Source organism: Xenopus laevis, chromosome 3L (assembly GCF_017654675.1).
Source record: "Xenopus laevis strain J_2021 chromosome 3L, Xenopus_laevis_v10.1, whole genome shotgun sequence".
NCBI lineage: Eukaryota > Metazoa > Chordata > Amphibia > Anura > Pipidae > Xenopus > Xenopus laevis.
This window is the reverse complement of record NC_054375.1, coordinates 119128061-119154912: the sequence shown is the minus strand read 5'-3', so window position 1 is coordinate 119154912 and position 26852 is coordinate 119128061. Positions and strand designations below refer to the sequence as shown.

The 26852-nt window shown below is 38.6% G+C and overlaps 1 protein-coding gene across 2 annotated transcripts in view; it reads right to left on the bottom strand.

The window, feature by feature from the left end:
• Positions 1-6093: 6093 nt before the first annotated feature.
• Positions 6094-26852, bottom strand: part of mctp2.L (multiple C2 domains, transmembrane 2 L homeolog) — a 92128-nt gene continuing 71369 nt past the window's right edge. For both annotated transcript variants that reach the window (XM_018253253.2, XM_018253252.2), the window contains 6 exons: positions 23440-23559; positions 21277-21318; positions 14671-14780; positions 11162-11271; positions 10582-10679; positions 6094-8218 (listed from right to left, as the gene is read on the bottom strand). In XM_018253253.2, the coding sequence (XP_018108742.1) occupies positions 8156-8218; positions 10582-10679; positions 11162-11271; positions 14671-14780; positions 21277-21318; positions 23440-23559 (543 nt within the window). In that variant the 3' untranslated portion in view covers positions 6094-8155. The remainder of the gene's footprint in view (positions 8219-10581; positions 10680-11161; positions 11272-14670; positions 14781-21276; positions 21319-23439; positions 23560-26852) is intronic.

The following is a 26852-nucleotide window of genomic DNA, read 5'->3' as shown; positions in this document are numbered from 1 at the left end:
TGAGTTTATTGGTAGTAAAGTGTTACTGAAAAATTTCTTTATAAACAACATTTTTTGTGAAAATGTTCTCCTGTCCTTGAATGAGTTCTCCCTGGTGAGCTGTACTTAAAATCTTGACTTTAACATCAGATGAACGCTGCACTCTTGAAAATGCAACATAAAGTTGACCATGACCAAACACAGGCTCAGATAGGTAAATGCCGACTTTATCCAATGTTTGTCCTTGTGATTTGTTGATTGTCATGGCAAATGCAGCCTTAATGGGGAATTGTCGTCGTTTAAGTTTAAAAGGTAATTCCTGGTCAGAACTGGTAAGGTCAATTCTGGGAATCAAAACAGTATCACCGCTATGGGATCCTGTAAGCACTTCTGCCTTGATAACATTTTGTCTCATGCTCTTCACAACCAACCGTGTACCGTTACTTAAACCTTGCTTAGTGTTAGGGTAGGGGCACACGGCGCGATTTCGCCGCGATTCTGCGCTGGGCGAGTTGTCGCTGCGTTTTTTAAGCCGAAATAGCTTTGCTAACTTTGGCGCTGGCGTCAATGCAAATCGCGGCGAAATCGCTGCGCTAATTCACACGCGGCGATTCTTTTTCTACTGTCGCCCGGAAACGCTCAGCGAGGCAACTTCGGACGACAATAGAAAACGAATCGCCGCGTGTGAATTAGCGCAGCGATTTTGCCGCGATTTGCATTGACGCCAGCGCCAAAGTTAGCAAAGCTATTTCGGCTTAAAAAACGCAGCGACAACTCGCTTAGCGCAGAATCGCGGCGAAATCGCGCCGTGTGCCCCTACCCTTAAGGTTTCTTAACAGCATGACTATTGTTCCTACTTTGAGTATAAGATTGTGTTGTGGTAATCCAGCATTGTTGATAGTGTTTAAATATTCTAATGGGAAGTTAAGTTTCTCACTTTCGTCTTCAGAATCAATACAGTCAGTACTCAGAAAGACACAGCTTTGTCCAGGAAGTAATGCAATCACTTGGTTGTTTATCATGTCAACATCAATATTTTTTGGAGATAATATAGCCCGTTTTGCTAAAAATGGCCACCCACGCAGGTACGCAACCGGTTCCCCTCCTAGAGTGACGCTAGCGCCGCCATTAGACAAACTTGCAAAGGAGTAGCAAGATGGCCGACGCTTATACAGACTTTAGTGGGCGGATGACAAACTCGCAGAGGAGTAGCAAGATGGCCGACGCTTATACAGACTTTAGTGGGCGGATTTGGCAGTGGGCGGATGACAAAGTCGCAGAGGAGTAGCAAGATGGCCGACGCTTATACAGACTTTCGTGCAGGTACGCAACCGGTTCCCCTCCTAGAGTGACGCTAGCGCCGCCATTAGACAAACTTGCAAAGGAGTAGCAAGATGGCCGATGCTTATACAGACTTTAGTGGGCGGATGACAAACGCGCAGAGGAGTAGCAAGATGGCCGACGCTTATACAGACTTTAGTGGGCGGATTTGGCAGTGGGCGGATGACAAAGTCGCAGAGGAGTAGCAAGATGGCCGACGCTTATACAGACTTTCGTGCAGGTACGCAACCGGTTCCCCTAGTGTGACGGTGAGCGCATCTGCCTCCCTAGATCCTAACCTTCCAGCGGTCGCCGCCTGAGTGAGCAGGAAAGAAGAGGCGGCGGGAGGCAGAAGGAGACGGTGAGCGCATCTGCCTCCCTAGATCCTAACCTTCCAGCGCATCTGCCTCCCCGATCCTAACCTGTTCTGATCCTAACCTTCCAGCACATCTGCTAATCGAAGGCCGCATCTATGTCTTTCGGCTGAAGTTGCGCGCGCATCTCATAGATCCTAACCGAAGTTGCGTGCGCATCTGCCTCCCCTCCACTCGGGACATAGATAGGCCTTCGGTTAGTATATAGGATACTGAGATTAACTGGTCCCTGTATTGTTTACACCTCAAATTCAGACAGTAAACTCCTGCATTGTTCACACCTTTAATGCCCCTGCATTGTAGTTCACACTTGTAACACTTCTATTGTTCACACTCCCTAATGCCTCAGACTAAAAGTGCCCACATTGTTCACATCTCATACAAACTGCTGGAGGGGCACCAGCATTGTGTCACTGTATGTAGTCCAGTATGAACTGTTAGATGTCTATGAAGATTTTCATTCATCCAGGTCATGGAATATCTAGTAAAAGTAAATCTGAAGCAACTGGACTTGCTGAGTAATCATTGAAGACGTTTCACTACTCTTCCAAGCAGTGAAACAAAGGTGCAGTGTGAATATCCAGAAAGGTGACAACTGAAACTCGCATAGGTTGTGAAACCTGTGCGAGTTTCAGTTGTCACCTCTCTATATAGTTACACTGCACCATTGTGAATGGATTATTGGAAGAGTTTAAATGCCTAGAATTTGCCACACCAGTCAGTTAAACTGAAGAACCTGCTCAGATGAGTAGTGAAAAGTCTTCATTGATTACTCAGCAAGTCCAGTTGTTTTAGATTTATCTCTACTAGATGTTCATCTTAGAGTGGTCCTGATAGGTTTCCCTGTCTCTTGTTGTATTCTGCCTGCTCTATGCTCCCTGTGTGTGCCATACTCTGCTTGCCCCACACTGCCTGTGGTGCATGCGCCTGGTAGGATTTGTTCTGGGGATTTGTTAGTATTTGTAGGAATCTAAGGGTAAGTTTTAATACGACCCTCCACCACGTAGGCAAGAAGAATTCCAGCTCTCTGTACCACAGAAGTTGGATAGCACTCCTTTAATAAATATGCCAACACTTTAAATTTTAGCATCACATAGCCTTGGATTTAGGCTTCATTCAATCCCCTCTGAAAAGAATTAAGGGACTCTGCCAACATCATTACAGCATTCTAAGTTGTCCGCACAGTGAAGAACTATTTGCATGGTGGAAATTCAGACTATCAAGTTTAAGGGCAGGGGCACATGAAGCTACAGGGGGAGATTAGTCGCCCAGCGACAAACCGCTTCTTCTTCAGGCGACTAATCTCCCCGAACTGCCTCCCCTCTGGCTAGAATCTAAATCGCCGGCGGGATGGAACTCGGAATGCTTCATTTTCCAAAGTCGTCTGAAGTTTCCTCGTGAGGCAACTTTGGGCTACTTCGGAAAACGAAGCACTCCAAGTGCCATCTCGCCGGCGATTTAGATTCTAGCCGGTGGGAAAGCTTTTCGGGGAGATTAGTTGTCCAAAGAAGAGAAGATTTGTCGGCGGGCGACTTAATCACCCCGAATCTTAGTGTGTGCCCTTACCCTAAAAGGGAGGTTCTTTTTCATGTGAAAAAGATCTATCAGTCTAAATTGCCCTCCAATGTACTTATAAAGAAAAATCATGTCCCCGAAGGCGCCTCTTCTCCAGAGAAAACAACCACTTTAGTTTGACATGTCTGCACTCTTTATAGCATTAATATCTTTCATGAGGACTGCTGCCCAAAATTGACATAAACATTGTATAGTAAGTCTGACCAGGCATCAATAAAGAGGCAATATTGTTTTTTTAAGAATAAGAAGTTTGGCAGCTTCAATCTTGTGGAAAAACACAGATTGACAAGGTTATCAGGCCCAAAACCAAGTGTGAGTTCATTAACTGACATGGGATTTCCTTGAAGATAGCTTGAGCTCGAAATTTTAAGCAATCTTCAATAGACCCCTAAATTACAGAAGCACAGAGTGTTGTACATGAAAAAAACATGTCCTTCTTAGTTAGCATTTATGTTATGTTTGCCTAAACTTGCATTTTTCAGTGTTGAACCTCATTTATGAATTTGCTGCCTAGTTCTCCACTTTAGTGAAATCTCTCTACAAAGCCAAAACATCCTGCATTGAACTTCTAGTTTTGCACAATTTATCATCATCAGCAAAAACAGAACTAACAATGCAATTGCAAGGTCATTTCCAATCAGAAACTGTTAGTTACAGCAAGTGAGTTTATTAGCCAAGCCATAAAAACCCACAGTAGTGTATAATATACCAAAACTGCTTACAAAATTAACTGACAAGATTAGATGGGCATAAGAGATGAATTTTATATCTCTTGGGTACTTGGGTGTCATTTTAATGTTAATTTAGTCTGGTGGGTGATGACACTGCACCTGCCTCTTCTAACTATGGGAGCCATGTTAAGACCATCTGCAATCTGTACAGATAGTCTAGCAACCATCTGCAGCACTTCAGTAGATCACAAAACTGTTTTTATACAGAGGAATTTGTCCATAGTCAGGTTCTTGCAATGGATGCAGTAGAGAATAACAGTTCATTTGGAGTGCTTACAGGTAAAGGAGGACATGGGAACATAGACAGAGTTTGTGATAAATGCAGGGCTGTGCAGTCAGTACATAAATCCTTCAACTCCTCAGTTTATGGTACCTCCGACTCCAGCTCCGACCTCCTCTACACCAATGTACTTTCCATGTTGATTGAAAAAAATTAAAGGAGACCCCGTACCAAAAAAGCCCTCCTTAACTGCCTGGCATTGCCCCCCCTCCCACACCATTTATTCGTTTTAAAAACGCCTAAAAAAAAAATCTGACCCTAAAATGCAGCGGAACTTCAGGGCACCATCTTCCACCACTTTATATTCTTTCTGGACTCAAAGCCGATTTGCACTATATAAAGCAAAAACAATTGAAAAATCTAAAACAACGTATATATTAATTGTACCTGGCATCAGGCCCGGAGTGGCAATCTGTGGGTTCTGGCAAATGCCAGAGGGGCTGCTGTATGGTTCCATAGAAAGTTACCATATAGTGGGCTGTTTGGGAGCTGTCTGGGCATCTGTGTACTTGGAATGGCAGGGCCTATTTTGACTCCCAGTCCAGTCTGGCATATTGCTGTCAAATACAATCGTAAATTAGAAAAACTGGGCAGGATTTCGTATGATTGACATGGCGATCAGCCAATTGCAGAGTCATAGCTCTGCCCCTGATATCATGACCTGTCCCATTACATTAAGGCTCCTCCCCACCTGCCTGGGTTGGCAAGAAGTTGGCAACCCTAGATATGGGGGCTCTTGGAAGCTACCTCTAAAATTGTCCTTCCCTCTGTCACCCATGCCTCCATCGTTCTCCCCTCCCTCCTGTCACCCTCTGACACCAATGTACTTTCCATGTTGATAGAAAGAAATTAAAGGAGAACTAACCCCCCATACCAAAAAAGCCCTCTTTAACTGCCTGGCATTGCCCCCCTTCTCCCTCCCTGCTTCCCACCACTTTGTGTGTGTATGTATGTATATATATATATATGTATATATATTTGCATATGCAAATTAGGGTTCGGATTCGGTATTCGGCCGAATCTTTCACGAAGGATTCGGGGGTTTGGCCGAATCCAAAAAAGTGGATTCGGTGCATCCCTAAGAGAAACATTGTTTGCAGTGCAGGGCCGGAACTAGGGGTAGGCAGAAGAGGCAGCTGTGTAAGGTGCAATGATAGGGGTAGGGTTGCAACCTTTCTGGTTTTGAAGGACTGTCTGGTTTGACATGACGATCGTCCAATCGGTCTGCCCCTGTCATGACTCCTCAATTACGTTGAGGCTCTGCCACCCTGCCTGGTGTTCCACGGGACAGAAGGTGGCAACCCTAGATAGGAGGGCGAGGGGCAGGTACCTCTAAAATTGTCTTCTGCCTACCCCTAGTCCGTGTTCGCACCCCTCAGTCTTACTCCCCTTCCTGCACTCTGTCACCCACCCCTGTCATTCTACCCTCCCATCACCCTCCATCGCTCCTCCCACCCTTCTGTCACCTTCCCCTCGCTCCCGCCTCTCCGTTGCTCACCCCTCCCTCCCCTCCATCGTGGTCAGACCCACATGTGCGCGGGGGTGGGGTTTGGCTGCCCGGGTTGCTTAGGGCGCCCGTCCCTGTTGCAGTGTATAACTAGAGAATAACTAGGTGCAGTGGGTTCTTACCACACTCTTGGTACATACAGTATGTAACAGAGACAAGTAATAAGGAAGCCCTCACTTACACAAAACCCCCCAAAAATTTAAATATTCTGTAAATCCAATAAATCACATGCTCATATTCTATGGTCTAAACAAAGAAATAGAAATGGAAGATTAACACCACTTACAAGAGTAAAAAAAAGTCAGCACAATGAGAAGTCAGACCAAGTTTTCCTTGTAATACAGGTTTTTACTGAGTTGCTTTAAATTCTCCTTTACAATAAAAATATCTTTATTTGGTACAAAAATACAGGTCCTAATGACAAAACTATACATGTAAAATTTATAGCATTTTTTTTTCTTTACAGTTAATAATTACATTCTTTTAAAGACTGACACATATATAATTAACATGTTTGCCCCAGGCGGTATAATTGTACAATCAGGGTAGTAATGTGGTTTAAATTCCTTTTACAAAAAGCTGATTTTCATCTTTTTTCCACCGGGAAAAAAATCCAATATGCTTTAAATTTTATAATTTACATTAGTTAAAAAATTAACAATGTTTTTTAATCTTCTGCTTTGTGTTCCTGTCGTGTAGATAAAACTACTGCCCCAGAACTACAAATCTTATCGTTAGGTAAAATTTACACACACAATGGCACGGAATTAACACGTTTTTTAGTCAGGTCCTATTAAATGTAATACCCAGAAGCAGTTTATTCACTGCTAAATGGACTGGTTTTTAATGCTGTTCTGAAAATTTAGAAAATTCTCACACTACCCCATGTTTGGCCTTTATTACGGCCAAATAACACCACTGTTTTGCCACATACTTAAGATAGATATTTGTGTTTTTTTTTTAAAAAAAAAAGATTTTTGTATTACAAAAATATTAAAATCTTTGGCATTTAGTGAAGATTCGACAGAAGTGAAATTTCCTGATAAGAAATCTAAAAAACCTTGCTAAAAAAACCAAACCTTTAGAATGATACGATTTGTAGGGATACTTCTTGATTAGGAATGTATACTAAGCTTTTATGTTTAGATATGAAGAGATCAAAAACATGGCTTCTAGTTCCACAATTTAACTGCATCTTTGGCTTGATAAATACTTGTAGTGTCTATGGTAACCATCATGGAGATCAGTCTCATACAAATATATAATTATACACGCGCCTCTTTATGTTACAATATATTGCTATATACACAACTTGGCCTTGAATAAGGTGCAAATGCATTGATTCTGTATACAAATACCAGAGAACGTCAATCATGAATCACTCCAAACCTGCAGATTGCAGTGTTCTTTTAGGGAGTATTCAGCACAATGTAGGAAAGTGGCATTCGTGCTTGTTGATACAAAAGAAGTTTGGTTATACTACCCAGCCACCAAACATTAAACCAGCTCACTGCTGCAGTACAGTTTTATACTAATTACTCTAAAAGGCAGGAGAGCCCACCTACAAACAAAAGGCGCAAGACAAAATTGCATAAATCATTATTCTTTGTACAAAAATATTTGTGTCAATCCAGTAGACTTGCATCAAACTGCTGGTTGCTTCCTATTTCCTGAATAAGGTGGATGGTGCAGGGCACTGTGATTGATGGAAGACCTGGATTTACCATCTCCCATGAAGAGGTGATACTTCCAGGCCTCCCTTTGGGCATTGTACCTATGAATGCAACTCACTTGCTCCGTTAGTGGGCTTAAACCCCACTGACACAAGTACATTAATAGGCTCATGCAATAGGTCAATCAGTGCATACAAAAACTAGAGGCACGTGCTATTTAATGGGTGCTCACAATAATTTTGGAATTCTAGTTGTGCTTTGTTGATAAAAAAAACAGCATCAGATATTGGTGCTTAGCACTTGAAACTAGTTAATAAGCCCTAAGATATTAAGGCAATGATGTTGCATCTGGCTGGTGCAGTCATCGGCCTTCCTTTTACAAAAATAAATACATAAAAAAAGACATTGTTACAAAACATATAAAACATTACATGTTGCTTTCATGTGTTACCCTATTCTCCTTACAACTATTTTCCAGGGAAAACCCATACAAGGTGCTTGAGCTGAAACTGGAATCCACCATTGAGTTGGATATCACTGGATAGAAAAAGGTAATTAGGGGGATAACCAGTACCCCTGTCATTGGGGGGGATAACCAGTACCCCTGTGATTGGCTTTTTCCAAAAAAAGTCCAACATTAAGATTTAGTGCTGATTCTACAAAAATGAAAGATTTAAAAAAAAAAAAAATGGCAATGCTTGTCATCTTGTCTACAATCAACTCCGCTTCTTCCTGAGGGCACCTTGGTTACTGCAAGGTTTTAATTCTGCATACTGCACCTGTAAAAATAAACAGACATGATGTTTGCTATTAAGTAACTCTGGCTTACTACAGAGTCAGTTAATGGCTCCCCAAGGAGAGACCCGGAGAAACCAAGGAATATTCAAGGTAATGAATCATTTTCTAAAGTTAAACAAAAGAACGCAGAGAATTAATTGCAAAAAGGATTTGAGAAGTCTCACTTTGTTTCTTGATGTGCAAATATTAAACGTACTTCTTTTCTAATGAGACACTGGGGTTACTAGATGATTTTTGCAGGTACACAGGTTTATTTTTAGCACCTTAAAGCTATAACAAAGTACTACATGGTTTAATAATCCCCAGGAGGTTCCAGAAAAAAAAATTGCATATTACATAATAACTTTCTGCATTCAAGCAGAGCATATGCATAGACACACAATTTTATTTTTTAATTTGCAGGTATGGGATCCATTATCCGGGAACCTGTTATCAAAAAAGATCCGAATTATGGAAAAGCCGTCTTCCACAGACTCCATTTTATCCAAATAATCCGTTTTCTCTGTAATAATAAAACAGTACCTTGTACTTGATCCAAACTAAGATATAATTAATCCTTATTGGAGGCAAAAGCAGCCTATTGGGTTTATTTAAAGTTTAAATGATTTTCTAGTAGGCATGAAGATCCAAATTACGGAAATATTCATTAACCTGTGGTTTTTCATTATCCAGAAAACCACAGGTTCTGAGCCTTCTGGATAAAAATGCCTAATAATAATTGTTTTTCAATAATAACAATTTATCTAGAAGCAAGACTAGGCAAAGTACAGGACAGTTCTTGGGCCCCATAAAAACAATTCTTAAAAACATAATTCATAAAAACAAAAATTAATAACAATAATTCATAAAAACAATTCTTAGTAATTATGTAGTGCTCCATAACAAAGTAAAATGTAGAAACACTAAAACACATTCTGGACCAATAAGCAAAGCTGCTAAACTGTGAATATTCATAATCATACAAAAAACTTCATGTCTACAGAGCATAATCTATGCGTAAATGCATAACACTCTTTTTTTTGTATGAGAAAAAAAAAAAAAATATATATATATATATATATATATATATATATATATATATAGAGATCTATCTATCTATCTATCTATCTATATATATATATATATATATATATATATATATCTATAATACACAAAAGCCATGAATATCCTGTAAATTATATCCTTATAAACGGTGAGTAGTGATGTCATCAGTTATAAACGGTGAGTAGTGATGTCATTTCTGTCACATGACTTACTAAAATTTGTGTATTATAATAAATAAAGTACTCCCAGTTGTAAAATATGAGGATATTAGAAGTTACCTCGGAGTTCCATGACCTGTATAAAAACACTCGGCCTTCGGCCTCGTGTTTTTATATGGTCATGAAACTCCTCGGTAACTTATAATATCCTTATATTTTACAAGAGGGGGTACTTTATTCACTATATATATATATATATATATATATATATATATATATATATATATATATATATCTATATCTATATCTATATCTATATCTATATATATCTATATATATATATATATATCTATATATATATCTATATATATATATATTTTTTTTTGATGGCAGGAGAATCTCAAGAATCGAGTATCTACATTGCTCATTGTACTTCTTTAGTCATCTGCTAACTTTGTTAAATCTGAAATAGATCTACAAAAGCAGATTTCAAGCAAAGCTGTGGGTTACAAATCATTTGAAATGATGGCCAAGGGCTTGCCCACCAATTCTGATCCACGAAAAAGTTCTAACTTACACGTCACGTGCTTGTGTCCATCATGCTGGAGAGAACATCAAGGGGTATATTTATATATATATATATATATATATATTATCAAAGAGTGAAGTTAATAGTGAAGTTCCGCCACTAGAGTGAAATTCCGCCACTTCCCATTAATTTCTATGGGATTTTTAAAGGCGTATTTATCAAAGGGTGAAATTTCACTTTCACCCATTGATAAATACGCCTTTCAAAATCCCATAGAAATGAATGGAGAGCTGCGGAATTTCACTCTAGTGGCAGAACTTCACTCTTTGATAAATTTACCCCTAAGTTGGGGAGCAGCAACAGAACATGAACCAAACCTGAAGGTTCTCGATTTTGCTACTGTTTCTGCTTTTGTAGGCGCATTTTGTTAAATCAATTAACTGTATAAGCTTCTTGCCATGTGCAGATTTTAAGATTAGATGTGCTGATCATAAGACCATTACAGACAAAGAGCTGAAAGTGTTGTTGGTGGTGGAGAAATGCGTCTGTACATGAAAGATGGGTTCATAGACCCAAATCATTGTTGTACTTGGATTTTGGAAATGCAACTTGCCTTTTGGACATCAGATGGTACCCTGGAGAGGAAATCTAGAAATTCGTTGTTGTCTAAGGCATAAGGATTCCGTAGCTTCTTTGTAAATTTATTGATGCCTACAAAGGAACAAGAAAAACATATATATACACCTTATAAAATTGCAGAACAACGTAAATATTCTAGTTGTGTCTAAGAGACTGCAGGAAACAAGATTCAGAGCTCTTTGCCTACAGTTTGCAAAACCTTTAAAATGTTATTCATGGTTTCTCTTTTGCCAGATTAATTTCAGAATGGCTGATTCATCCTCTTTTAATTATGAAAAAATGTTGTTTAATTAGCATATGCAGATTTCATCAATGCAAACAATAGATCTGCTTTCATATGTTAATGAACACGTTACTGCAGCTCAAAAGAAAACGAAATGTTAAAATAATCACTCATACCACACTTCCTTTGTGTGTGCAAGTACTATTAGCAATATAACGGCAACACTACAATCTGATAGGTAGGGCCGTCTCTGCTTCCTATGATGCATTTAGCACTCAGGAAAGACATCCCTTCTTGTTATAAAATAACAACACTCTAAACCATTACTTACCCCAAATAAGGACAATGTATCTTAATGGAATAAAGTACAGGATCACTGTGGCGGTTGACAAAATAAAGCAGGCAAGTAGTGACAGGAACGGAACACTCCAGTTAAAGGTGCTGCAGGAATAATACAGAGAGGCATAAGATTCTTCTCAAAAATGCTGCATTTAAGTGACAGAAATGAAGGGATCCCTAGCTGTGGAGATTAGAGTCCTGCGCGGGTCCATTTTTTTGGACCCATACCCGCAACCTGCAACCCGGACCTGCATTCTTACCCACTTGGACCCGCTACACGACCCGACCCACAAGTACTTTATCCACAATGCGGACCCGCTGACCATCAAGAATCAGGAAGTGCTGTCATTGTAAACCGGACGTGACGTCATCGGAAGTAGGCGTGATCAGAAAAAGAGTAAAAATCGCTATTGAGAAGACCCGTGTTTATACCCTCACCCGCAACTTCTACCCGCAACCCACAGGGTGACGCAGGTTTTTGCGAGTAACCCGCGGGTACCCGACCCGCTGCAGGACTCTAGTGGAGATTGATATCATGACCGCCATTGCTGTTAGTTAGGTTATGGCAAACACACCACTTTTCTCCATCGTATTCAGATTTCATTTCGAGAAATGATTTCCTGCCTCAAAGGGGGGGGGGTTGAAAGGTTTACGGATGATCATAATATTTCTAAAGAAACAACAGTGAATTAGCTGCATATTTTGTATTTATTTACCCATTGAACCAAGATTCCAATTCCCACAATGCTTTGCCTACTTCTTCACAAGTCTGTTAATCACAAAACATTCAAGGCATTTTGGGAACTGGAGTCTTGGCAGGAGAAGAGCAGACTACTGCTACATTGTTGCAATTGTAGATGTTGTCATGATGAGCAGTGGTGGGAATGAAATAGGAGGGATAGATATGTTTTTCAGTAAATTATATTCACAGATAACACTGAAAGTTATAAATTAACATGTACTCTGCACAGGTATAGGGTGGGGTTTTCCAGATCTTTCGGTAATTAGGACCTTCATACCCAAAATCTATTAGAAAATCATGTAAACATTAAATAAACCCAATAGCCTAGTTTTTGTTTCCAATAAGGATTAATTATATCTTACTTGGGATCAAGTACAAGGTACTGTTTTATTATTACAGAGAAAAAGGAAATAATTTAAAAAAGATTAAGATTATTTGGATAAAATTGAGTGTATGGGAGATGACCTTTCTGTAATTCTGAGCTTTCTGGATAACGGGTTTCCAGATAACGGATCCCATATCCTATGATAGAAAATAAAATTCTTTCACTATGCAATTTTTTTATTTATTGGGGCTAGATATCCCTTTAACTGGAATTACTGGGGCGAAATACTGTGTTGTGATGCAGGTACAAATATTCATGTGACTGAGCATCCCAGCAATTCCATCTAAAGGAGATGGTGAAACCTTTGTACCCATTATCACCCAACATGGATAAGGTAGGAGGTCTCATTTGCAATTGTTTTTGATTTAAAAAAAAAATCTGTGCTGAATCTGTGTCATTTCTGTGTCAATTCACATCAAATTTGGGGATGATGATTGTAAATAAGGACATACATATATGGCTTTATCACAGAAGCTCATAGTCAGTTATATTACTCTGGCCATTTAATTTGTGGTCCCTTACTCATTAGATACAGGTTCAAGGTTAAACTGTACATTTAATAAAATAGGTACAGGTATGGGGTTCATTATCCAGAAACCTGTTACCCAGAAAGCTCTGAATATGGAAAGGCAGTCACCCAATGACTCCATTTTATCCAAATAATTAAAATTTTTCTCTGTAACAATAAAACAGTACCTTGTACTTGATCCAAACTAAGATATAATGAATCCTTACTGGAAGTAAAACCAGACTATTGTGTTTATTTAATGTTTAAATTATTTTTTAGTAGACCTAAAGTATGAAGATCTAAATTATGGAAAGATCTTAAAACCCCGGTCCCAAGCATTCTAAATAACAGGTCCCATTCCTGTGTAATGTTTTCAAATAAAGTCTGTATAACAATGAAAATCTTGTGGATGTGATACTTATCAAGTAGCAGACACAGTAATACTTTCTTTGTTTCCCTGTAGATGTAAAAGCTCACAGACATGCACATAAACACTGATAACTGACACACTTTCTGATCAGCAGGGGAACATCTTTAGTGACCGAGGGTTGATGCTCTAACTTGTACAACCATTTAAGTGTTCTGTACTTTTCTTTCTGCCTGCTAGCAGAATTCTAATTTTAAGCCCTTTGGTACAATGCTTTAGTGGAAATAGCTGCCTGGCCGAGATGCACGCTGAACATGAGACACGGCACAGTGTAATCAGGAGGGACTTTAGTCAGACTCCTGGGGAGTTTAGAAAGGTTGGATGGTATTTTTTCCTTGAATGACTTTAAAACCTCTTAGAGGAAAATGCATTGACAATTAAAAGGCGTGACTCCAAGGCAAGAATAACCTCAAGTAGAAAAACGGTGTCAAATGCAAAAGTGTTTTTATAAATCATAACATTGTCATTTTTCTAGAATGGGTATAAGCCTAAATTTTTTTTAATGTCATATCTACATCGGAAACATTTTTTTAATGCAATTCAAAAAGGAGGCATTATATCCAACCAGGGTACAGATCAAGGGCAGACGTTTGTTTTGATATATAGTATGCAGGAGATCTATCCATATGTATCCACCCATCTCTCTATCTGTAGCTATCCATATCTATCTATCTCTCGATCTCTCTCTCTCTCTATATCTATCTATCTATCTATCTATCTATCTATCTATCTATCTATCTATCTATCTATCTATCTAATCAAATCAAATGAAAAGCACTACCACAGTTAAGAGCCACACACACACACAAGCCCCTATTGCCAGTAACTTTATGTTTATGTAAACATGTCTGTGCATTATATGATTACACACCCTTTACTGCTCAAATAGTATATAAAAACCATTAAATAATTCTATGGCTTTTCTCTTTTGGTAAACTTTTTCAAGTGACCTGACACCACTCCATTCCATTTAAAAGTGCCAATAAAACGTGTCTATATTTAATAATACTATTTTCCAGGTAATAACTTCTAAGAACAGTTGTCAGGGAAATAAAAAGTGAACGAGCCTCTTATTCACAGCCAGATTAAAGGAGAAGTAAACTATAAAAATCTTGGCATTTTATCACCTGATATTTTATTAGTTAGCAGGAATGAGTGAATCACAATTTCAACCAGAAATCTCTTGAGCAGATTACAAAATCCTATTGGGAAAAGGCCCCCCACCAATGGGATTTTCTAATCTGCCCAATAGATATCTGAATTTTGGCCTGATAGCGTTCAGTCTGGCTATTAGAAGGCCCCTATACAAGGGTCAATAAACTGCCAACATCAGGCGTTGCTCAGCAGGCAGTATATTTTAATATCTTAACAGATATAATGCCCCTTTTAGCACCCCAGTAAGAGGAAGGAACATTAAGAAAGATGCAGCGATCACATACTTTTTAATCCGTTCACCAAAGCATGCGAGTTCTTCCAAGACGTTTTGAACGGTGATAACAATGTCTTGTATCATCTGAATTCGGTCTCTGATGCTCTTTCTTTCAGATTCCTAAAATGGAAACCAATTTTAATTTGAAATAATTGATTTTTTTTCACATATATAAAGTAGTGTACCCAATTATGTTATATGGGCTAACAAACAGAATTGTGGATGTACAGAAGTACCTTTTAGACTAGTGAGTAACATAAAATAAGGCTGCTGGAATACAGGGAGATACAATAAAATATATTCAGTCAGAACTATAATACATGGTTGCTTTAACGGTAGCTACCTGTTAGAATAACTATCATGACTTGGGCTGTGAAAAAATTGAAATTTTGTTTTGCTGCTTCCAGTAGTGTCAATCAAAACACTTTCAATGGGAATTGTTGTGAGCAGTCCAAGCCAAAGAATACTGTACACAACAGTGACTTTCTGGGGAACAAACAAGCCTGCTCTTAGCAGAATGGGTGTTGGCAGAAATGATTTAAAGTGCATGTACAAAAGAGCCAATATCATACACACGGTTCGCTAATGACCAGTGAAATGCACAAGAGTGGAATCAAATCATGGCACATATTTACCTAATGATGACCCCCCCAAAACATGCTATTACCCCACATGATAATGTCCTTTGAACAAAGTCTGTAAGAAACAACTGTCAGAGGTTTAAGCCCAGGGACAAGTCTACTCCTGCTCCGGCAAACAGACAGAGAGAGAGAGATCATCTGGCAGCAGCGCAGACACCATGCTGTCTTTATTTACACATTTCAGATTGAACTAAGAAATGTGGTGATAACACAGTTTAACAACCACAACATTACTTCGGCTGCAACTAGCAAGCTGCTGGGAGAAAAAAAGTTACTGTGATTCAATTGGAAGAAGAACATAATGGCAATCACTTGGGAGTTTATTTTCTCCGTGCACAAGTGAAGAAATGAATTTTGCGCTGGTGCCGCCACTTCGGAGTGAGAATTTGATACTGAAGCCCGGCAGCAGTGCAAATATTGCAGATATATTCTGCTTTCATTCAATGTTCCTTGTGTCAATAGCAATAAAGGAACATAACACAATGCGGTAATGTTTTTTCTCGACTACAAGTAGTAGAGACACCCCACATTACATTAATTAAGCTTTAGAATGTACTTATGTACAGAGCAGAACTATACACTTGATAATATGTACAAATGAAAAGAAAAGCTAAAATAAAAACAAAGCATGAGCAAAATTACCAGGCACAATTTAATAATTAGAGCTGCATCATAAAGCCTAAACAGCTTCAAAACTTTTCAGGTACCTCCGCATACTTAAAGGACAGGTAAAGGTGAAGTCACTAGTGCCGTCAATTAGTTAGGCAGCCCCCAGTGAATAATGAGTTACCTCATTTGGGAAAATTGTGGCCTGTCTGCCCTGCCATAAACTATCCAAGTACAATTTCTAAAGAAGTGGAGTGATCGCCGGGTAGTTTATGGCAGGGAGGGAGGCTACCAAGCCAGGTCAGGCTTAGCAAACAGGATTCATTGGAACATAATGGCTGCCTCCCTGCCATAACCCTAGCCAGTGAGATTTTAAAAGGGTTGTTCATCTTTTAGTACAATGAGAGTGATATTCTAAGATAATTTGCAAATGGTTTTCATTTTGATTATTTCTGTTTTTTTTTGGTTATTTAGCTTTTTAATCAGCAGCTCTCCAGTTTGCAGTTTCAGCAATCTGGTTGCTAGGGTCAAAGTTACCCTAGCAGCCATTCACTGACTAATATGAATAGGAGAGGACCTGAACAGAAAGATGAATAATAAAAAGTAGCAATAACAATAAATCACAGAGCATTTGTTTTTAAATGGGGTGAACCCCATTTGAAAGCTGGAAAGAATAAGAAGAAAAACAAATAATTTAAAAAAAGAACCTATAAAAAATAAATTGAAAAGTTGGCCTTTTTATAACATACTAAAAGTTAACTTAAAGGTGAACTGCCCCTTTAAAAAAAAGTGGAGCACAGGCCCGGGGTATAAGGTAAGCAATTAAAGTCACTAGGGGGCTGGTTCCTAAAAAATTGGCACCCTCCAGTCAAACCTTTCCTTGTCTTTTAAAGGAAAACTATACCCCCAAAATGAATACTTAAGCAACAGACATATTAAAGAATCTTACCAAACTGGAATATAAATTTACATAAATATTGCCCTTTTACATCTCTTGCCTTGAACCACCATTTCGTGACTCTATCTGTGCTGCCTCAGAGATCACCTGACCAGAAATACTACAACACTAACTGTAACAGGAAGAAGTGAGGAAGCAAAAGGCAGAACTCTGTCTGTTAATTGGCTCATGTGACCTTACATGTGGTTTGTATGTGTGCACAGTGAATCGTACGATCCCAGGGGGCGGCCCTTATTTTTTAAAATGGCAATTTTCTATTTATGATTACCCAATGGCACATACTACTAAAAAAGTATATTATTATGATAATGGTTCATTTACATGAAGCAGGGTTTTACACATGAGCTGTTTTACTCAGTATATTTTAATAGAGACCTACATTGTTTGGGGGGTATAGTTTTCCTTTAAGTAAAAAGAACATAAAGCCTAGAGGTTAAGTAATCAGCCTGTGATGTGGGCTCTTATGCTAGAGACCCTGGTTCCTTTCAAGGCAGGTCACTTAATCTCCTGGTGTTCTGGCATACTGAGTGCGCCTTTAATAGTTGCTTTTCTGTAAAAGCCCCACAGGAGAAAAGATTTTAGGTATATCTAATAAAAAGACCAATGAACAGGCAGAATATGGAGAGGTAACATTTTATTTCCCCCCCCCATGCCCCATAGACACGCACAATGTCAAACAAAATTCAAGTAAGACCAAGACCCAGAAAAAGAGGTTGTGAGTTATTTAAAAATGTTCCAAAGTCACGTGTGAAGTGAGTGCTTTTCGGATTAAAATGGAAAACTGTACATCTGCAAATAAACGCAAGTCAGCGGCAAAAGAATAGGAGAAAAAAAAAGCAACACACAAGGCAGTCTGTTCCTTAAGGAATCTTCAGAATTAATTAGCATCTAGAATTTGAGTTTTGCATAATGTTTCCAGGACCAGATGTCAAAATCAGAAGTTTGAATGTTACCCTCTCTGGTTGCAAACTGTGCAGGAAAGCGCCCTATGATGTCATTATCCCATCACACCCCAGACAACCACAGAGACTCCTTTTAAGTTTGACATGATATAATCTGAACCCTCAGCGCTTGAAAGAAAAACTCATATAATGGACAGTTTCAGCTGGGGAAAAATCGTCAAATAAGTGCACTTTTATCTTTCTCTGTTTCCTGCGGTTCTTTGTACAGTGCAGAAAGGAGTGAACCCATGACACCCGCACAGGGATTTAAAACCCCTAAGAAAGGATAACATAGTTGGGGGGGGGGTGAAGTTTGCACGTCAGAAATATAAAAAGTTGGGCTTGCAAAGTGTAAAGAGGAAATGCATCGGTCCTTAAAATAAGACTGCTAACTAGGGTTCAGTTATTAAGGTACTTTAATGAAGGTAGTTAGCAAAGAAGGCTGTAGATGCCATCCACTAGTGATGTGTGGGGTCTGGAAAAACGGAACCCTCATCCGACCCTAAGCCGTAAAACCTTAACCCACACCAAACTCTAACAAACAAAAAGTTGCCATTGTAGGACTCGCACCCAACCCGTACCTGCATCTTCTCGGCCTGTATTCTACTTCCGTGAGCGCCTCTGGTTCCAAGAAAGGGAATCTTTGAGAAGTGTACTTCCCCAGTATGACCTGCACCCAACCCTAACCCACAATGGTTGGACAAATTTCGAACCAAACCCGCAGGTCACCGTAGGTTCTGGGTCAACCCGCACATCACTAACATCCACCTAATACAGAGTTTCTTAACCATTTTCTTAGGGGTCCCATAATAATTTTTGTATCAGCTTCACAACATAATGGTTTAGAACTAGGTATCCACCTTGTCTTAAAGGAGAAGGAAAGCTACGGAGGCATTTTATTGCCAATAGATTAGCTGAAATAGTGCAAGCTAGAATGCTATATTTATTCTGTAGAATGTTTTACCATACCTGAGTAAAAAGCTCTAGAAACTCTCTGTTTGTTTATAATAGGAGCTGCAGTATTTTTGTGGTGTGACATCACTTCCTGCCTGAGTCACTCCCTGCTCTTGGCTCAGATTACAGTAGAGAAGGGAGGGGTGGGGGGAGAGGAGCAAACTGAGCATGCTCTTGCCCAGGGCAATGAGGTTTAAGCTGAAGGCAGGAAGTCTGATAGAGAAGCCCATGTGTACACAATAAAAGGAAATAAATGTTGTGTTTCTTTTGACAGGGGACTCAAAGCAACATTACTTTGGGGGTTTACTGGTATATTTAGATGGACCTTTCTGATAAGGCTTACTTAGTTTTAACCTTTCCTTCTCCTTTAATATTATCTCCTATTGTAGGAGGCCATTTTGATATATTCAGGGAATCATGGGGTCCCACCACAAACACCATAAGTACTCATTTTTAGGTCCAGACCTTTAGGTTAAGAATCCCAGCGCTATTGTAAACTATAACTCTCAGAACCCTGTAACCATTTCTGGTATTGAGCGGATGCTGGAAGTTGCAGTTAAAAAAAACGTGCAATAATTTTCCCACAGTTCATCCACACAGATGCAATTTCCTAGAGGGGGGGGGGGTGCATAAAGGAAATCTAAATGATGGCTCGGGCTGCTTGAGAGTAAGGGATTTATCTTTCAGAGGGAACGTTCAAATTCCCAGATGTTATGCTATGCTTGGCATGCGCACATTCGCTTGAGAAAACCATTAATAAAATAAACTCTATTATTCCCATTAATTTCACAAAGACTTTTCCCAAGTGAACCTCTGCTTAACTGTTCTAGAGGCTTGAGAGCTGCTGTTGTCTGCTGGAGGATGTGCTAGGAAGCTACAGATTATGTACAGAAGCCTTCTGGGGGTAGAAGTCTAAATATTAGATATTTTTGTTGCTTTTAAAACAAAACCACTGTTTCTGGCAAAAGGACTTAAAACCATCCCTGGTGCTATTTATGTGGCAGTCTACAGGCCTCAGCCAAGACAGAATCATTCCAGTATGAAAAGGGCAACGCACAAACAATAATTAATGCCTCTGGCCTATTTAAACATTTAAAAACAGACACATTACTTTAATTTTTAGATTTTGCTTTTACTAATGGTTATATTAACAGCTGTATTTATAAAAGGTCTTGCATTGCCTTTCTTGATGGTGGTACTGTAACATTCATTTTCTCAAGCAAGGTGGCCACAACTTTTATCTCTTTCCTTAACCCTCCTGTTATGTTGTAAAACCCATATTAGGGGGGAAATTTACTAAAGACTCCGCCACACTTCGCGCAACTTCGTCAGATTCACAGAACATACGCTTATTCATCAAAATGCAAAATTACATCTCGGCAGACAAACGCTGGTGAAGTTTCTTTTTTTTTTTTTACTTTTCGGCATATAGGATATGATGTGACATAAGATTTTTGAGGATGTAGCTTCATCTTATCAGTTCGCCAGGTATAAGCTGGTGAAGCAGACTTTGGCGAAAAGGATAATGTAGTGGAAAATTCACACATTTGCAGAGTAACCTGAGTAAAAATTCACCTGGCGTAAGGACACAAAACTTTGTCAGCACTGAGCTCTTTCACTAGCGAATTGTCCTCTACGCCTTTTAGTAAATTGGTGATGTCCCTGCGGAATGTCTTTTTGGCGAATTTTCGCAAGCGACGGCCACTTGGTAAATCTGCCCCTTACAATCAGCAGGGAATATGGCCAGGCAAGCAGTAAGTAATTTATATAGTTTAAGCACAGCATTAGCAGGAGCACCAATGCTCCTACGTAGGAGACAACTATTCTAGCATAAGCACATTTCAGCAGAATGACAGTACAAAATGTGCTTTAATTTTGGGTATGGTCAATTATACAGGTATGGGACTGTTATTCAGAATGCTTGGGACCTGGGGTTTTCTGGATAAGGGGTCTTTTTGTAAATTGGGTCACCATATTTTGTCTACTAAAAAAATATTAAAAACATGAAATAAACTGAATAGGATTGTTTTGCCTCCAAAGATGATTATATCTTAGTTTGGATAAAGTAAAAGGCACTGCTGTATTATTTCAAAGAAAAGAGAAATCAATTTTGAAAATTGTAATTATTTGATTAAAATGGAGTCTATGGGAGATGGGTTTTCTGGATAAACTACACCAGTACAACAAGTTTCAGGATAACAGATCCTTGTGACCTTTGTAAAACTATAAAACCCAAAATGACAAGTCCAACCAAACTGACCTTTACAATAATTTCTTGACATATATCTGAGGGTTGTGAGTTACCCATTCCTTGTACAGCAAATATTTTTACTTATGATACAGTCTCGCAGATATCCCCATGCTTGCTAATACAAAGCCCTGCATTCCTTCCTATGTGTCTCCAAAATACTTGGCTAAAGTACTGTATAACTTGGTTAATGCAGAAAACTCCCCGGTTCTGACAATGCAAGCCACTGTAAGCAATACAAGATCAGATACAAGTCACACTAACTTACTTTTTCATCGTCTTCTTCATCATCACCAATGTCCATTCCTTCCTAAATGGTAAGGAAAACAGATTAATTAACTCGTAATAACATTTATATTAATACAACTCTAAGGCCTATCAAACATTCATCTGTTTCACCAGCACAATGCTCTTGAAAAAAATTATGGGAGGTGAAAATGCCTGTCTTCAGCCTCATACCATTCGTACATAAGTACATAAGTGCTGTCAGACAAGGATCACTCAAAAAACATCATTTTGGCAGGTAAGAAAGGGAATTTTGACTCCCTGGATCACAACACAAAAAATCTAAATGTGTGCTTAAAGGGATACTGTCATGGGAAAAAAATTTTTTTCAAAATGAATCAGTTAATAGTGCTGCTCCAGCAGAATTCTGCACTGAAATCCATTTCTCAAAAGAGAAAACAGATTTTTTTATATTCAATTTTGAAATCTGATATGGGGCTAGACATATTGTCAATTTCCCAGCTGCCCCAAGTCATGTGACTTGTGCTCTGATAAACTTCAATCACTCTTTACTGCTCTACTGCAAGTTGGAGTGATATCACCCCCCCCCCAGCAGCCAAACAGAAGAAAAATGGGAAGGTAACCAGATAGTAGCTCCCTAACACAAGATAACAGCTGCTTGGTAGATCTAAGAACAGCACTCAATAGTAAAAACCCATGTCCCACTGAGACACACTCCGTTACATTGAGAAGGAAAAACAGCAGCCTGCCAAAAGCATTTCTCTCTTAAAGTGCAGGCACAAGTCACATGACCAGGGGCAGCTGGGAAATTGACAAAATGTCTAGCCCCATGTCAGATTTCAAAATTGAATATAAAAAAATCTGTTTGCTCTTATGAGAAATGGATTTCAGTGCAGAATTCTGCTGGAGCAGCACTATTAACTGATTCCTTTTGAATTTTTTTTTTTTTTCCCATGACAGTATCCCTTTAAGATCACATAAAAAAAAACCCGAAGCTCACCTCTGCACAATGACAAATTTAAAAACTAAATGTGATAAAACAAATGAATGGGTCCTGAATGGGTCCTAAGAGAATCTTATCCGTTTCATTTCAATGATTCGAAAGGGTTGTTCACCTTTAAATTAATTTTTAGTGTGATGTAGAGAGGGATATTCTGAGAAAATTTCAGTTAGCTGCTTTTTATTCAGCGGCTCTCCAGTTTGCAATTTCAGAAATCTGGTAGCTAGGGTCCAAATTATCCTAGAAACCGTGGAGTTATTTGATATGAAAAGGAGAGGCCTGAATAGAAGGATGAGTAATAAAATGTCACAATAAATTTGTAGCCTTACAGATTATACAAAATAATGAAAACCTATTGAAAAGTTTCTTAGAGTTGGCCATTCTATAACATACTAAAAATTAACTTAATGCTGAACCACCCCTTTAAGTTTTGCTCTTTGTACTTATTTGTCTCTGTTCCCAGACAGTCCTATTCATCTTAAATTCCCCTCCCCTCTTACCTACCTACCCTTAACATGGGGCAAATCACATGTACAGAGAGGCTCCCTGGGGAGCATGGAAGCTGATGAACATATATATACCAGCACCCCAAGTCCAAGGGAGATATAAAATGCTTGCAGTTTTCCCAAGGGTAAAAGGTGGGCAGCATTAGTTGTTGGAAAACTCTATCTGTGAGAGATTATTTTATTACGGACACTGTCATGAACAATGAAAAGTGTTGTAAAATGATCAAATTATGAATATATATACAAAACCTTGCTGTAAGCTTGTCTATTAGGAAGTCCATTAACTATAAATAAAAAACAAGGCTTGTTATTACCCCCAAGCACTCCTTTTTTGGGTGGTAAATCACATGGAACTATTCCACTTTACCCTCGTGGGAGTGCAGTAGTTAAACAAATCTATACTAGCTTGCATGTCTATATGTGAAACAGATACTGGTTGCATGGATCTAACAAAAAAAAACATCATGGCTCCTCCAGCTAAAAAGGGATTAGAGGTGAGCAATTATATAAATCCCTTAAGGAGACACTTCTGTCGAGGGACATGTTTTATAAGATAATTAGAGTGTTGCTTTGGGAGAGACTTAATCAAGTCTGTGTCTCCAGCAGGCAAAGCATATGTATCCTACGGCTGCAGTGGAAAAAGCACAGGGCACAGAAATCAATACTGGGCTTAACTTACCAGGTTGTCCTGAGTGTTGACCTTCCCGGTTGTGATCATGGTGAAGTTGTAAGTAAAGAGCATCAGCAGGAACAGGGGAACCATGTAAAGCTCCAGGTTCCAAACAGTTAACAAAAATACCTATGGAGAATGAAACAATGGTAGAACACAAATTATTGTTTGTGAGAGAGGAGACTGCTGATCATTGTTAATGCAGTTCTCAGGGTTTGGGGGGGGGAGGAGGGTGAAGTTCTTCTGAAGATGAGAAAACTGCATCACGTTGTTCCTAAATACTCATATCTCTTTCATTTTATTATTGTGCATTCTTACAAAGTTTCTGTTTTCCTGATTTCCAGGCTAAATAAGAAAATATAGCAGGTGAACCACCTTTCCTCCAACGGTCTCCGTTTATTAAATCAAACTACAGTTAGCATCCTTCTTCCACGTATGCCTCACTCAAAAAGACGTGCATGGTGGTAGCAGAGATCAGCAAATCTTAAAGATTTGGGTATCTCCTGCTTGAGCGAATGTTTTATGCCCATTGTGTCATTGCCGATGGAAATTCAGCTATCTATATTCTGTATGGTGTGCCATTTTACTGCTTTATCCCTCTGGAGACTTACAGCAAATTCCAGCGTCACACCAAAATCAACATTAATTTGGTGTGAATTCTGAACAGCAAATCAGTTGGCAACTTGAAAACAAAAACCGTGGAGGATGTTTCCTCGTCCCTCCATGACACAAACACTCTATAATCAATATGATAATATATAAATAGGATTAATTGAGTTGATGAGTGTGAGCTGCAAATCTACATACTTTTGCATAGACTTCATGCTTTTGCATAGACTTCAACAGCACAGGGCACATTATTTTAGTCACTTGGGGTAAGCAGGGAGCATCAGTGAGGCAGCTCCAACATAAGCAGAACTTAAAAATAGGGAAGGATTGTTCTTTGAAGGCAGTCTATACTGTACTATTTTCCTGTTTAACTTTACACCAAATGAAACAACATCTTACTTAAACAGAGGACATCTATTAACTGATCATCTGTATCTTTTATGCAGCTACTTGTTAGTATAACTTTCCTACTGCTGACCTCAGACTGAGATAAGATACCCGAGGTAACTGTCCTATCGGGCTAGTTGAAGACAAGACGAGGAACAACAGAACAAAATGCCGTAATCGTATCATTTTGCATCTTCACAATTTGGTTGTTAGCTGTAAATTTTTACAGAAGATCATTTCCATTTTATGGAAGACCAGAAAGTCTTATTGCGCAAGCCTGTTCAACATATTCTGTGCTAGGAAACAGTTCCAACTTTGTAAGTTGAAAGCAAGGGCAACTGAGAAAATATCCCAAGTGTTTTAGTAATTAAACGAACATGCATAATGAACCATATGCCCAAAGGGCTTACTCTTCATGTGGGCCAGATTTTTGCTTGAATTTTTAATTTTTATATTCAGATGAAACACAGTCTATTACAGAGACAGGGCTACATTGCTGTAATATATTCCAACTTTTTTACACTGTGAATATGAAACATTCGGCGCTCGAATGTATTCTAATGTAGCAGAATGTTTTGGTGCTGGGATGCAGTTGGAAGTAAGAGCAAGTGGTTTACAGCAATAACTTTCCTGTCCCATCAAAGAAGATAAGATGGAAACTGATTATATATATATATATATATATATATATATATATATATATATATATATATATATATATATATATATATATATATATATATTTTTTTTTTTTTTAATATCATGTAAATAAAGCAAGCCACTCACAGGTCTTAAAATATGGTGAAAAAGAGATAAAATTTATTTGTTATTCCAATGTTTCGGTCTTCCTTGAGACCTTTGACTAATTTGCATATGTAAATTAGGGATGGGAAGAGAAATCACGTGAATTTTCGTCACAAAATAAGGAAGTAAAACGTTTTTCCCCACTTTTTCCTTTCCCGTCCCTAATTTGCATATGCAAATTATGATTCGGCTTTGTATTCACCGGAATCTTTCACAAAGGATTCGGGATTCAGTCGAATCCCAAATAGTGGATTCAGTGCATCCCTAATATATAGGCTATAAAATATTCCTTTAAAGGAAAACTATACCCCAAAACAATGTAGGTCTCTATTAAAAGAAACTGAGTAAAACAGCTCATATGTAAAACCCTGCTTCATGTAAATGAACCATTATCATAATAATATACATTTTTAGTAGTATGTGCCATTGGGTAATCATAAATAGAAAATTGCCATTTTAAAAAATAAGGGCCGCCCCCTGAGATCGTACGATTCACTGTGCACACATACAAACCACATGTAAGGTCACATGAGCCAATTAACAGACAGAGTTCTGCCTTTTGCTTCCTCACTTCTTCCTGTTACAGTTAGTGTTGTAGTATTTCTGGTCAGGTAGCGCAGGCTACAAATAGCACAAATAGAGTCACGAAATGGTGGTTCAAGGCAAGAGATGTAAAAGGGCAATATTTATTTATATGTAAATATATATTCCAGTTTGGTGAGATTCTTTAATATGTCATTCAATTTGATATAAACTATCTGTTGCTTAAGTATTCATTTTGGGGGTATAGTTTTCCTTTAAACTGCTGATCCAAGTCAGTTACTGAACGGAACATGTATCCTATCTATCAAAACCCCTGTAAATGTGTTTAGACATAAGTGTGGAGACGGCTGGGGAGGTCCCCAAAGTGAATGTAGACAAATAATGGAGATCAGCTTGCCCACAGTAGAAGCACATAGTGAATGCTTCCTCTGCCATATGGCTCAATTCAACAAACACTATTCGCAGAATTCTCCATAGAAACCTAAAACCCAAATCCTACAGAAGAGCAATTGAATGGTTTCAAAGGCCTAAGAAGATATTTCAAATCATTTCTGTTGCTGCAGAACAATCCACAGAACATTTTTTTTTTTAGCAGCGAAAGGGTACATTAAACATAGCCGAACAACAGAACACAGGGCTGAAGAATGAAATGTTTGAAAGCTGCAACACTATCTTGACCTTATAAAGGGATGTTGTACATGGTAAATGTCAGGTATAGCTGTTACATTGGATTTCACTTTTAATTTTGATTGCTGGTCTAGGAAAGAGAGAACATGAATCCCTGGCATTGCTTTTTAAGAATGAGAAAGTCACGCACAAACCCAAGGAAGGGAATTGAAACAGGAACTTTATCTTGTCTGGATTTTTTTTTTTTTAGGAAACACACAGAACAGACACTTTAAAAAAGTGTTGGATCTCTGTATAAATACACTTTCAGAATAATGTTGATGCTGCTGTCCCATCTTTATCTGAGAAAGCCTATTGCAATATTTTATATGTGACAGGTTAAATCTGTACATCAGTTATAACACTCCAGCTGACTACAATTAAAAAATATGTGAAATCATGGTATATCAGCC